Here is a 15,199-nt window from a genome sequence, read left to right on the forward strand (position 1 = left end):
CCGAGCAGCCTGCTGGGTACAACTCACCCAAGAACAACTGAAGGAAGAGATGGTGGAGATGCTGACTTTCGACATGCAAAATGTAGATTTTTGTTCACTTGTCAAATGGCTTGTAAATATTCAAATGTTACCAGTAATTCAACAAACTACCATTATTTTTTGTTTGGCTGGTGAGTGAAAGGAATCTACCAGCCGCTTGAATATCATTTGACTGGTACTAAATTTGTACCCAGTTTAGATTGTAAAAAACTCTAAACTCAAACTACTAAGCATTAGCAATGTAACTTTCGGAATGAATGCTTTTCTTCCAGGAAATGGCCTGGTCCCAAATAGCTAGCTGTCACCAAATGACGCTTGTACTTACAACTATATCATGGCAGGTGTATTATACAGGACACAAGGAAGCACATGTTGTGTGAAGTTGTTTGGATCAGTTGTTTTCAAGAAAGTTGAAGCAGCTGTTCAAGCAGCGATATCAAAGGCCAAGCAATGAAACCGATTCGAACTAAACGGTTATGTTTTGAATGGGTAATGCACTAATGTATTACAAACATCAATATAAATAAGAACTGTTACAGCATGGCAAAACAGGCAAAAACAGAGGATGAATATTAAGTAGAATAGCAAGTAAGACAAAGTACTGAAAGTCCCTTCACTTCCTGGTGTGAAAGCTTTAACCAAACCAAAATGTTGGCTGAGTGCTGAACAACATTTGGAGGAAAATCCTCAACCAGTTTTCTTATCAACTTCAACTACTCATGTCTTAACATGCCATCAGTGACAGGAAAGGCACACAACATTACCCAAGGTAACACTTGTTAACTGGCAGGGAAGTTGCACAAACTGAGTGTGACTGTTCTCTGTAGCAACCAGCACTCATGCACCTTGCTAGTAAGAACAATATCACCACTTCATCAACCAATTACAACTTCAGATTGTAAGATAAAAAACCCAAAACAAGATGGCTGGTTACCTGATAATGCTACCAGCCTTTGGCAAGTGGGTGGTGTAATTTACATCGTTCTACATTCTTATCTAAATTGTTGTAACATACATGCAGTGTTGTAACATACATGCAGAAATCTTAACAATTCAGACCCTCAGACAGACTTAACTAAAAGGCATTTTCTTTTTTAGTTTTGTACTATTCAATAAGTGTCACTGATATAAAAAGAGCACACTAAGTATATCACAAACTTTAGGAAAATGACACAAACTCGGCTCACACAAAAATTCACAAAAACTTCTGCTCGATTTTGTAAAAGTCAGAGGGAAAGGGAGAAAGCGACTCACCATCACCAAAGAAAGCTACTCCACGGTGCCTGTGTTAGTATTCTTTGGACAGTTTCCTGCTGGCGATAGCAGCACCAGCAGCCCTGGCAGCGCCTCCACCCTGAAAGAGGCTCACGCTCAGAGAGCAAGGGGTGGGCTGCATTTGGGTGCTAGGGCAGCGAGAGCTGCAGGAGAGAAGAAGAGGGAAGCACAGCTGCACACGGCAGAAGAGAAACAGAAGAAGAGGAGAATGGCAGCTGCCTTGGCAAGAGGAGAAACAGCGCTGGAGTCAGGGCCTATAAGCTCAGTATGCCACTGACAGACAAGCTGACTCGTTCCTCTCCTGCTTTCAAACCCTGCCATCTCAAAACAAAAACACCCACGCACTCTATCTCCGCTCTCCCCTGACCCCAGCCTGCTGGAGTTCTCTCCCCCTCCTCCCTTTTTTTCTCTAGCACTATACACAGCGTACAGCCAATCCTCGTAGACCTTTGCCAGCCAATCGGAGGCAAACAGAGAAACTCCCGCCCATTAGTGCACACCCACACAATACACACACAAACAGAGGAGTGAGAGAGAGAGTAATGAGGAAACAGAACGAGTGCAACAGAGAGAGGAGATGAGTAGAGCGAATAAGAGCCAGGGGGAGGGGTAGAGCGTGATCACCCTGAAGACGAAGCAACAGGAAAAGAACAAGAGAACATGAAATGAACTGAAAAATGAACTCCGTGCTACCACATCAGTGTCGTGGGAGGCATCAAGAGGGTGGCACACCGATAGTGAAAAAGCACCAAAACTTTAGTGAAAAAAGGGACAGGTTTGTATGAGTAAAGCCCCCATTCACCACAGAAACACAGTGCTGTCTGAACAGATAAGATTGTGTTGTGTACAAACACAGTATTTCCTCAGCCAGCAGTACACTGACAATAGCCCTCACCTTCTTCCTTTCCTCCCTTTCAACTCTGCTCGTGTCTCTCCAGCTGGCCACCATAAACATGCTAAGCAAACACACCTTGTTTTTCCTGCTTCCTGTTGTGAGTGAGGTAAAAAAAAAACTGCTGAAAAATGGTAAGCTCAAGTGAACAAAAAGCAGAAGACAACAGAAAACACACTAGCAACCAAAGTTCTACCCTCCAACATTCAAATCCAAATATCAACTTCTACAAAATGTAGTCATTGTGCCAATACTCCTCCCCTAGGAAAAAAATAAGATTCTCCTGAGTGGAGCTCCACCTACAGCACATTACACAGCTGAGCACACAAATGTTTGAGTCATACATCAAACTAAGGCAAGCAATGAAAGTGTAACTATTCCCCAAAAGACTATCCATAACCTAATATAACAAGACCTGGGGCCTACCCTATAAGCTAAGTTACATTCAAGCTGTCAAATCATACATGAATGCTCGGTCTGAAAAGACCGAATCAGATCAAAACATGTTCTCCGAAAAGAAACAACATCAGGATGGATTTGTGTTTTTCTGAAATGTAGCAACAAGGACATCCATTTTCTCTGGAGCTTCGTCGAGAGTGAACGCGTGAGTGGGTGGAAGAATATGTAAGCAAGAGTATGTGTGTGTATGTGTGTGTATGTGTGTGTGTGTGTGGGTCTGGTTGAGGGGAGAAGGGAGGAGGTAACACCGTGCCAGAGTGAACACGCAGGGACTCCTCACGATCTCAGTAGTCCTGAGCAGCCAGAGGGCCTGGCATTACAGCAGCATTACAACCAATATCACTAGATTCAGCCTTAATATTCTGCTAAAAGGGTTGGAAAGAATTATATTACATATAATATAATATTATAATATAATATTGTATTACAATAATTTGGCCACAATGATGATATTGTAAAAAGTTGACTTTGCAGTTGTATTAACAGGCCATGGTCAAATAATTCTGCATTATAGTGAGCTTTAAAGCTGGGGTAGGCAGTTCTTCTGGGTGGCATTGGGCAAAAATATCATAATAACCTTTCAGCATATTGCAATTCAAGTGGTCTAAGAGGAAAAAGGTCTCCTCTTGGCTTTGTTTTTAGACTTTAGAAAATGTAGTCTGTGACTGGAGACTTTGGCGAATCATACATCGTCTCAGAGAGAGGACAACCCTATTCGCTGTTCTATTAAGCAGATGCACATGTACCTCCCATTATATGGTAAAGGCCAGATTCAGTATCGGAAAGTCCCGCAGCTGTTTTCTCAGAAGCCTTTGGCTACAGCAGAAGGCTAAACTATTGGCAACGTTTCTTCTCCATCTCTGATACAATTTGGTGATATTGACAGAAACTTTCTTCTACACACAAGACGGTAATTAATTTAGAATTGTCGCAATATAACAGCATCAGGATCACAAGCACAATCTGGATAATAAGAATGAATTACTAGAACTTTTACTGGTGCATGTTACTGTATAAATGCACGTGCCCATGCTCTCATGGTGGGAGAGGCTTTGGACAGATTTTCTTTCTTTTTGTTTGCCCTTTCCAGAAAACTACCTAACTCAGCTTTATTAGAAGCAGTTGAAATAAAGCAGTGAGTACAGCGGTGAGAACCTTCTTCACAAGCACACTGGGTGGCTATGGCTCAGTTGGTAGAGTGTTTGTCCAGCGGTTGGAGGGTTGGTGGTTCGATCCCTGACGATGGCAGCCTACCCCTTGAGCCCTTGCGCAAGATACTGAACCCCAAATTGCTCCCTATGCTGTGTTCATCAGTGTGTGAATGGTAGCAGGTGGCACCGTTTAGGGTAGCCTCTGCCATCAGTGTGAATGTGTGTGTGAATGGGTGAATGAGCGCAGTCTGTAACCTGCCAAGTGCAGGTCCATTTGTGATTTACACTTGGTTCATAAACATACATGCCATCATCAAAATGTCAAACAAAGCAGAACAGACAGTCCACGTCACCTCGTATGACAATACAAATGTCTGTCTATTAATAATGTATCGCAATAAACCATACCATGACATATTAGAATATTATTTTTCTGTGCCTTAATTCAATTCTACTCAAAACTACCTAACCATTATTAGTTTATAAAAGTAAGCTTGCCCTCCGAGAGAGCACTCATGCTGACAACCACATTAATAAATTATGCAACACAACCTCATCTGGATCATTTCTAAACAGCAATATATAGGTTACTTTACTCAGGCCCCAGTTAATGTAGACCAGCCAAAGCAAGAAGGAAAAGTAGGGCATCATGACCTACATTAGGGAACTTAGTATTCACCGACAGGCTCATAGAGGTGCGTGCTTAGCCGAGAGTCAAGTCTCCTTGACATCAAGGTGCCATATGTTTGATATATGATTAACACACTGTCAGTTTGTGGTAGCTCTCATGCTGGTCATTCTGTCACCAGTGAGTGGACTCAAACACATACAATATATCTATCAAACACGGGTGCTGAGTGATTACTCAGGCTCAAACGCAGCTGTCAGATAAGACTGACTTGCCTACAGCATACATATTAAAAAAGGTGTCTTAATAGGTTCTTCCTGAACAATGCCTTTCTATTCATTTAAATATTTAAAAAATGTAGCCACTGCCACATGAAACTAACAAAAAGAAAGGTACAACTACAGGCTATATAATGTTTTTCCGCAACTCTTTGTCAATGTAATAACTGCCCAGAATTTAAAGACTCAATGAAAACAGACATGTTTGATTATTATTTAGAAAGGCTTGTATTGTCCTGTGGTAGCAGGGAACAGTAAAGCTCCAACAGTTGGTATGCCACGGTGGCAGGTTTGCCTCCAGAAGGGGCTCTGTGAGAACCCAGTGGGAGCCAGAGCGCTGCAGAGCTCTCCTCCAGCTCAGACCTGGCCCACATCACTTTACAGTCTGTTCCCTGAAGCCTTTTGGAGTCAGCATTTGACTCTACAGCCTGCACAATGAACTATGTCCAAAACAATAAGCACCACCAAAACAAGTGACTTATACGTGACGCTGACATGATGTCACATTCTGCTTGTATTGTCTGCTCTGCTACAACAGTGAGAGCATTTAGGCTTTGACAGATAACACAAAAAGGAACAAACCAAAAAATTAAGCTAATTCTGCACACACTGAAAAAGACATAATATCTGCTTCATGCGAAAAGGGTTAAATAAACTGACATGCAGAACAGATGACAGATTCAGACGGTAATCTCTTCCACTGGAACCCAGCAGAGGCCTTGTAATTCTGAGAGGCAGATAATTCAACAATCTCCCACTGTGTAGCTCCATTTATAGCAGCGCTTGTATCTCCAGATCCATATTTAGGGCTGATTTTAGTGCATCCAATTGAATTATGTGAATAATATGTGTGAAAAGGGTAAACCTAACTGTAGTATGCCAATCATTCGCTCAAAGCAAACACACAGACAGCTCATTAGTCACAAACAAGAGGACATCCTTCAGTGCTTCACAGGTTCTTCGCCTGGGAGTCTCCATTACTGTGCAGTTGTGTAATATGACAAAAGCTACAGAACACTACACTTACAGAAGCATTTTATAGTCAGGTTATTGTATGAACAGTGCCTCTGTTTGTATGTGAAACAGGTATTCTGTAGGGCTGTACCAAAAAGTTTGAAGTGTCATTCACGCGATTTACATTCAAATTCCAAATTCAATCCAATTCTACAATTCTGCCTAAATTTGAAATAAAACAGAAAAATTTGCTGATCCTTTTTGACATATTCAATTTAAAACTGTAGAAAGACAATATATTTAATATTCTGTTAATTATTTTTATGTAAATATATACTCTAAATGTAATACCCCTAATTCAGGCAAGGCTGAATCTTCATCACCAGCCAACTTTTTCATGTAATACTTGACATTGAGAAACAATACCAACTTTGTTTACATTACAAGTCTGTCAGGTGATTTTTTTTCTGTTACTTCTGCTGCATGTGAAATATGTTAATGAGATCCAAAGTGTTTCTCCTTAAAGATTATTTTTTTGGCATTTTTCATGCTTTATTGAAAGCGAGAGACAGATAGAAAGGGGGTGACAGAGGGGAGGACATGCGGCAAAGGGAGCTCAGGCCGGATTCTAACCCGGCTCCACCACAGCGAGGACTGTACCCGCTATAAATGGGGCGCCTGTGTAACCCACTAAGCTACGGACCACCCCTGATCCAAAGTGTTTCTGATGTTACGATAATGGATTGCCAGTAAATCTAGTAATGACAGGTGTCTTCAAAATATATTAAGTGGTTACATAATGACTTGAAGAGCAGGAGAAAAAAACATGTGGACAAGGTGGACATGTTGAACGTGTTGAACTGACTTACATTGAACAGGTTTGTCTTGTTTCTTTCACAGAAAAGTCCTTGTGCTGGCATGTGCTTCAGCTGTTGCCATGGGACACTGCTTCCTAGCAACACATCTCGGGCCCACTGTAGGTTCTGTGGTGGGAAATAAATAAAAAAATCCACATAAATCTGGATGTACACTTTTTCATTTAAACTACAGAATTCCTGGCGAGAACATCAAAGGGATATCCCTTCTTCATCAGCACAGATTGACAGAAGGGATAAACAAACAGGTGAATCTGTGCAGGTTGTAATTAATATATTCTAAAACAGAAAAGGAGAAAATTGTGCTCATTTGCAATCAGGAAAATGCAGACCTCTTCTCACAGCATGATGACTCACAAATCAGTGTAAACACCAGTGCCATGTTTGAAAAGATAGCAAGCTAACGCCACTTCATGTTATCTTTCACAAACCCAGTAGGCTATAGCATGAAATTACAAGCTCCCTCTCCTTCCATCTTTGGACTGTGGATAAAGCTGGTCAGTCAATATGAGCAGAGCAGTTTTTTCCTGAGAACAAAAGGGGCGCAGAGGATTTTAGCACTGGATGTGTCGGGTTGTGAGGGCAGCTAAGCATCCTGTGTCAACAGCATCACATCAACTGACTGTGTCATCAAGTCACTGCCAGGGAGCTTTTGCTTTCATCCTGTTCTGCTGGTGGCAACAGCTGAGAGAACCTCTACACCTGTGTTAGCCGCTATCAAAAGTTGTTCTACATTTAACTGAGCCTCAAGGAAAGAATTTTTATATATACACAGTCATTTTAGCTGTTAATAATAAAATAAAGGAGATGGGGGGAAAAAAAAGGTTTGTTCAGTCTTGTAGCAAATTAGGAAGACACTACCACTGGGAGACACAAAACTCATGATGCTGCACATATAGTACTCTGAGGTCAAATGAGCATATCATAAAGCATAAAATATAAAAGAGCTTGGACCTTTCCATTCCCAATTCCCCCTTATTGAGTCGGACAAGGCATGTATTAAAAAGGTTGGATGAATGGAGTGCTGACAGAAGGATGCCACCAGAGGAAAGCTCAACACAACCTCAGTGTGCCAAACTGGCTGAGAGAGCACTGCGCTACCACCCACGCACACCTCTGCCCACAGAGCCTTATAGCCAACACAGGCTGTTTCAGCAACTCGTGCATTACTGCAGAGCTCAGAGACCCACAGGAAAATCCAAGGAAAAACAAAACAAGTAGCCATCGCAGCTCTGATGGAGTTGTCGGTTGAACAATGAATGCAAAAGGTCCATGAGACTTTTCAGAAGGCCCCATCTTCTGTAAACTTCCCCAATAATGACAGGGGATACTGATTATAGGTTTACGACAAATGGAGAGCTTGGCCTTTGAAATGCAATGAGAATAGACAAGTGCCATCAGTTAACTGACCTGATGGTTCTTGCTGTTTGTGTAAAAGAAGGCCAGGCGGTAGAGACTCTTGTAGTGCTGAGGGAAGCGGCCGAGGCAGAGGAAGAGAGCGCGGATGCACATTTCTACCAGCATTCGTCTCTGTTCGCCACGCTCTGTGGGCAGGGCCTTGGGCACCTCGATCACCTCAGCCGGTGGCTCTGGCTTCTTCTTTCCCTCGCTGGCTGGAGTTTGAGGAGCAGCTTGTTGGGAGTGAGCTGGCTTTGGAGGGGTGGCTGGGACGGGCAGAGGATGAGGGTCCACAGAGACTTTGGGGGCTGAAGCCTCTGGGATTGTCACCACCACAGCTTCTACTACTTCCTGGATAACTTTTTCTTCGGTCTGGATGCCAGAATGTTCTCCATGTGATGCTTTAGTAGGAATGAGATCAAAGACATAAGAACAGTGTTCTGCATGCTAGATCAGTTTTAGCTTGCTTAAAGGGATAGTTTGGATTTTTTTTTAGGTGGGTTATTTGCCCTACTGTATTACATATAGGAGATGGCGTTGGTGTAAGCTAAGCAATATACTGCTGAGGACAGGGGCAGCAGTAAAAAGTATGTTAGCCACATTATAAAAAAATAAAATATATGGATAAGTACCTCATACAACTCCACTACAAAAAATCCAAACTTTCCCTTTAAGGTGGAGCACATAAACATCACACACCACATCTGACTATAGTTTTTTTCATCAATCATTTTGTACACATTGTTATAAAAAATTGATTACATTAATCCAAAACAATGAAACGGCACAGGTAAACAAAGCCAGAACAGATAAGTGATTTCAGTCTCAGTGTACCCGTGTCCTCAGATGCGAACTGTCCGTCCTTCACAGGGGTCGTACTTTCTGAGGACGATGAACTGGCTTTCCCAGAAGCAGGTTTGTGGCTGCTGTCTTGTGAGCTTGTGGGATCTGTGAAGGCATCCTGGGTGGAGTTGGAGTCTGAGAGCATCACCACCTCACTGTCCTGACTGCGTTCTGCCAAAAAAACATCAAAAAAACATCATGGGTCATGCCGCCAGTTGCATGGACCCAGATCAAGTCAAATTACTTCAGCCTTTGGGGATATCATTGATAAATACATGTATAAATACTTTATTTTTCCGTTTTAAAAAAGTGGGGTTAACATACTTATTTTAAAAAACAATACTATACTGAAATTTCAGCTGGGACAATCTGTCCCTGGTTAATAAATTATAAGTGTATTGTATGAAATTTAACCATATGGCATGCACATATGGGTAGGCCCTTCTCTAGGTGTTGGTTGGCGACTTGATTTTAAACGCCAAACAGTCCCTGTTATAATGTGATGGGAGAAAAAAGATAAATAAATATAATTATGAAACAAAAATAGGTCATGAGCCACAAAGCCTTATTAGTGCATCCCTAATGACACATTGTTATAAAGGAGAGATGCTTTGTTTTTGTAAGTGGTCCAAAACCAAAATGCCAGCATTCCTCTTAATTGCCATGTTGTGCAGCCTCAGCAAAAAAGTCTTTGGCAGGGAATTGTAATTAACAGAATCAGAAGGGCAATACGCTTTTCTATTTCAGTGAATAATGCACACAGGGGATGTTTCAAAAGATTCACAGACATGAGTTAACAGCAAAGTTACTATGGTACTGTAAGATTTGTGTAAACTGACAACAGTGTATTCAGTGCTTCCCATAAGAATGCACTTCCTTTTGGATTAAAGACATAGCCTCTTAAAGAGTTTGGTGGGTTTGAAGAGCAGTACCATTCAGGGAAGCCAGCCATTTTGAAGACCTGGGCAGGCAGTAAGCATGGTCAAACTCTGGTGAGGCTGTTGAAGATATGGGGAGCTGGTTTTAAAATATAATCAAGAAAAGTTGTATCTCTTAATTTATATTTAAAGAATCTGCAATGTTCCTCTAAAAAAATGAATCATTTACCTTTCTTGGCAACTGAATACAGATTTAATGCCACTCCCCTTGAAAATGCAGAACCTGATTCAGACAGAAATCTCTGTGAGTGCAGTGCAAGTGTTTCTCAGTATTTCTGAAGATCAATAATTCTCTCTTAAACTTGAAGAATAAGGCCTGTGATATGATCAGTAGATAAAATGAAGTGCTACCTCTTCAGCAAAGCAGACAAGCCACTCAAACAACTGGAAAAGCAAGCACCCTGGTAAGTGTTATTTTTTGCCAATAACTGATTTCTACAGAAGCCCTGAGAGGCACCTGAGAAGAAAAAAAAAGATCTCTTTTCCAAGTTCGATCAAAATTGTTTTCCCACCTGTACTTATGACTTAAGAACAGGTGAAAAAAGGCGTTTGCTTGGTAAGTCTTCATAAGTTTGTTCATTTTTTTTAGGTTTTAATCTGTGAAACACATTGTTGTTTTAATACTCATGTTTTAAATAGGACTAAAAGCATTGTTTTAGGCAAGTTTAAATTTATCTTTTAATTTACTTTCTTATACACAATATATGTACCTTATATTTAGAATGCATTCAATAATCAAAACTAACCTGGAAGAAAACTTAATGCTTTACATGAATGCTCCCATCTCAGACATGGGGTCGTGGTACACTTCAGCCTCTTGTGGCTGAAAGAGTATTAAAACAACAGTGACATTTTTCTCTTTTTGCAAATGATAAAAATCATGTAAAACCTTTTTTTTAACCTGGAAAACTTATCCTCACCCCACCCCATTTAAAAAACTTGGAAAGATTATCTTTAAAAAAAAAAGCATTTTTTTTTTCACCTCTTCTTAATTCATAAACACGAGAGAAATCAAATAGCTCAAACTCAGAATATGGATCACCAGAATGCCTCAGGGCTTCAATAGCTCTCCTATCTTACTGTCAATAGAGCAGCACATGGTAGAGATCCAGACAGAATACTTCTAAAAGGTGTAGATGACGAGCAGTAGATCATAAAAGAAGCATTTTTCCAGACAATGATTAGCTAAATGTCTGAATCAGGCCCTACACTCTTGTCACTGTGATGTCCTTTAGCACTCAAGCCAGAAAACTTGGACACCAACAATGTTCATGATGGTGTATTTTCTGACTTCAGTCTCAAGAGTTGTTTCCAATAATAGGCCAGCCACATTCTTCTAGACTTGGCATTTTCACACTAATTGGCCATAATTGGAAATTTGATCCAATTAGTGGAAAACAGCAAAACACATGATTCACAAGAGGTTTTGAAATATCTGAAAATAGTTTGACTTCCTGCCAATTAAGCCCACACCAAACTCAAATCAAATGTGACCACATGATACACCAGACAGTTTAGTGAAATGTGATAAAGGACTTGACTTCGTCCAGTCGTGAAGACATTCACCCCATTAGAACTACATGCATATATGCACATGGCAAAGCAGGTGGTAAAAGCAAGCAGGCAAAGAGGTAGCAGGCAGGTAGGTAGGTAGGAAGGAATCTGGAAAGGGTGACATAACTGGCAACATGGGCAATATGGCTGCGTTATTTGCACATTCAAGCTAAACATGACACATGGAGTGGGTGAACAGATGTCACTGTTTTTGTCATATGGAAACAATGGCCAGGAAGGTTTTGTCCAAACAGCATATCAGCTTCTGTTTCACAATACCCTGCAGAGTTACAACTAATGAAAACTGCAAAAGCTATAATCTAGGCTGCTTTAACTAGCCACAACTCAAACTTTAAGTACATGGCTGTTTCCTGGCCATTCTTACATCTCAGTAACAATGACAAACTGAAACAACTTGTCATAAACACTTTTAAGTGTCTTTGGAAATTCAATCAACAACAATTATGGTTGCAACACTGCAAGAACAAGAGCTTTCATAAAAGATAGTCAATGTGGGAGAATCAAAAGGTTAGTAATAATGGTCCATGTACACACAGTGTACTAGATGTAGATTACTGAAAGTAATAATAGACATCTACACATTACTGCAACTATCAAGTCTGTTTTTCAAAAGGACTAATTTTCTATTTTCATACCCAGCTTTGGGAGAAAAGAACATATTTCTATGTGGGATGTAGAACACTGAAACGTTTCCTTTTTTTATTTAGAACTGGAAAGTACAACAACCGTTCTGAACACATCATCCAACTGGATGAATTAAAATGTTTGATTGTGAGCCTTTTTAGAGAGGTCTATTTGGATCAAATGTGTTCTTGCGTGTGGCTGGTTCTTCAGTGTGTGCTGTGTGCCTCATCACTGCACTCGGGAGTCTCTCGCAAAACAGATCTTAATCTCAAATTAGCTGATTAAACAAAAGGTGATAACAATGAGGCAGGTGCTTGCTGATAAATAAGTAATCAGTGTAACTTAGACTTAGTTATTATTATTAAAGCATTCTGGTTTAGCACCTGGGATCTCTCACAATGCAAACCATTCTGTTTAACCAACAAACAGTGAAGCAACAATCAGAATCATTAAGAATTTAGTCTTCAGGAAGTTAAAACAAAGCGACAACTGTAACATATTAGGAGAGGCAGGATGATTGGTAAGGACAGAAAATAAAGCAGTGACTAGAGATGGAGGTTATTTCAGAGCACACGCACACACACACACACACACACACACACACACACACACACACACACACACACACACACACACACACACACAGGCCTTAACACTCTCTGCACCTTCAATTCTATTTGTTTCTGCACTGCTGCTTTGCCAGGCATAGAAAATTAGTCAAATAATCAGAAGCCATATTGCCCATTTCACCACATCCCAATCACCCAGTGCATGGGGATCATTGTAACTGAAACCAAAGCCGTTAAGCATGGTGATTAGCAATCTTAGCACTCCCCAGTGGACTTCCTGTCCCAGTGCAGAAAGGGCAAAGAGCCCAACCCCAGAGACAGTGTCTAGGACTGGGACTGTACCATCAGCCTGCTGCTCCTCATGCCGCTGTTGCTGCCACTGTTGCCGTCGAAGTGTTTTGCGTTTGGCGTAATCGTGGTCAAACGGCGTGGCCACGTAAGGAGGGGATGTCAGACCTGGGGTGGCAGCTGATGGATGGGGGGAGCTGAGGGCGTTCCCTCTGCAAACTGACGAGCAATTAAAGTCTTCATCCATCATGGACGCCGGTTTCTCCCTGCAAAGAAGCAACAATAATGTTGAGAATGAACAAGCAGCCGTAACATGGAATGCTTTTGTCGTAATTCTTGCTGGGTTATATTTCCGTATCTTACTTTTCAAGAGACCTGGGCATGCTTGGCATACTCTTCTCTTCTCCTCTGGCAAAAGGTCCGGTAGCGGCCTCAACTAGCAAATTGAACAAGAGCTCATGGTCCAGATCAGGCACATCACTCTCTAAGAGTTTCAGGGTGGTGGCACCAAGACGGAAATGCAACTAGAAGAAAGAAATTGGACAAAGGCGTTTAATGGTCCACAGGTATGTGTGCAATATCTTTAAGTGGGGATGTTTTCAGGCAGTTATCTTACGTAAAATAATCAATGTGACACAACTAGAAACTATTTGCTGGCCACAGGTATTTTACCTCCAGGGCCTCCATGGCCAGGTCAGGAGGATTATGGTAATGGATTTTCCGCGGGTACCTGGCAGCTTCTTCATGCAGATAGTGCGCTGCCTATAAATATAAAGGGGAAAGAGTCACAACAACCAACTGGAGGTTCAATTTAACAGGAAGAATGAAGTAAAGAGTGCAGTAAGGAGTAGATGTGTGCTGACATCAGGGTTCACTGTGTTCCCACTGACTCCCCTCTTTCTCTGCTGACCTCCATGACACTGTGTTTCACACAGGTTCATCTGCCTCCACTGATCTAATCAGAACAACAGAGCAATGACTAACTCCATACATTGTTCTCTCTAGGAAAAAAAACATCTTGCGAGGGTGGAGGGCAGTGATCTTTGTTTCTGTAGGCGGATTATGAAACAACTCCAGATAGGGCAAGAAAAAATCTCTGCAATTAATCAAAGGATTATTCTAATAACGTTTAACTACTGTTATTGTTTCCCTTTGTTTCAGCTGGACATTTTATTTTTGGTACCGGCACAACACAGCAAATGCTGCTTTGGAGATGTACACATGTTGAAGAGGAGGAGGAGGAGGAGGAGGAGGAGGAGGAGGAGGAGGAGGAGCAGCATCGGCATTGGGTGAGGCCCCTGTATTGAATCTGTTGAAGAACTGGTTGAGTTCATCAGCTCTTTCTACATCACCCCCCACTGGCTGTCTTTTCTTGGTATTGTAACCAGAGATGGTGTTGATTCTTCTCCACATTTCACGGATGTTGCTGTTCTGTAGATTTCTCTCCAGTTTCTTCTTGTATTCCACCTTTGCCATCTTTAATCTCTTCTTCAACGTATATTGTACTAGTTTGAGCCATGCTTTGTCACCATCTCTAAAAGCTGCCTTCTTTTCATTGAAGATTGCCTTTAAATCACTAGTAATCCAAGGTTTGTTATTGTGGAAACAGCGTACAGTCCTAGTGGGTATGACCGTGTCTCTACAGAAGTTGATGTAATCAGTAAAGCAGTCAACCTGTCTGTCAATGTCCATACTGTTCTCCTCTGTTTCCAGCAACACATTCCAGTCTGTACATTCAAAGCAGTCTTTTAGAGCCTCAGTTGCCTCTGGTGTCCATTTCCTGACTGTGAGTTTAGTTGCAGGCTCCACACACAGGGTTTATAAAACGTCTCCAGAAGAACTAAGTTGTGGTCCGATCGTCCTATTGGGGGCATGGCAGTAGCTCTGTAAGCTTGTTTGACATTTGCTCTTCCACAGTTGCCTTGGGTGGAATGTACACAAGTATTGTTCAAGTATCATATGACTGAACTCTCTTGGTACATAATATGGTCTCATACTAACTGCCAATTATTCAATGTCTGGACAGCACATCTTCTCCTTGACAGTAACATGTACAGGACTGCACCATCTCTGGTTCACAAATAAAGCCAAGCCCCCACCTTTCTTCTTGCCACTAGCTTTAGCATCTCTGTCTGATCTTATGAGAGTGAAGCCAGCTACATCCACATTGGAGTCTGAGATGTTTTGATTCAACCACGTTTCAGTAAAACACAAGAGACTACACTCACGGTATACTTTCTGAGTCTTCACCAATATCTCCAGTTCATCAGTCTTGTTGGACAGAGAGTTGACATTCCCCATGATAACTGACGGCAGAAAAGGCTTATATCTCCATTTCCGAGCCTCAACTTTTGCACCAGCACGGCAAACAAGAAAACACCTCTTCAACTCAGCTGGAATAGGGTGATGGTGT

General features: G+C 41.5%; 1 protein-coding gene across 1 annotated transcript in view; it reads right to left on the reverse strand.

Annotated features, from left to right (window-relative positions):
* The window catches only part of cabin1 (calcineurin binding protein 1), a 47,194-nt gene that overhangs the window by 19,163 nt on the left and 12,832 nt on the right, over positions 1 to 15,199 (reverse strand). Inside the window, exons 25-32 of the mRNA XM_059336970.1 lie at positions 13,459 to 13,548; positions 13,150 to 13,310; positions 12,841 to 13,052; positions 9,900 to 9,953; positions 9,725 to 9,790; positions 8,784 to 8,963; positions 7,962 to 8,350; positions 6,546 to 6,659 (exon numbers count right to left, since the gene is read on the reverse strand). Of these exons, the coding sequence (XP_059192953.1) occupies positions 6,546 to 6,659; positions 7,962 to 8,350; positions 8,784 to 8,963; positions 9,725 to 9,790; positions 9,900 to 9,953; positions 12,841 to 13,052; positions 13,150 to 13,310; positions 13,459 to 13,548 (1,266 nt within the window). The remainder of the gene's footprint in view (positions 1 to 6,545; positions 6,660 to 7,961; positions 8,351 to 8,783; positions 8,964 to 9,724; positions 9,791 to 9,899; positions 9,954 to 12,840; positions 13,053 to 13,149; positions 13,311 to 13,458; positions 13,549 to 15,199) is intronic.

The sequence above is a fragment of the Centropristis striata genome, chromosome 7, assembly GCF_030273125.1.
Source record: "Centropristis striata isolate RG_2023a ecotype Rhode Island chromosome 7, C.striata_1.0, whole genome shotgun sequence".
Classification (NCBI taxonomy): Eukaryota; Metazoa; Chordata; class Actinopteri; order Perciformes; family Serranidae; genus Centropristis; species Centropristis striata.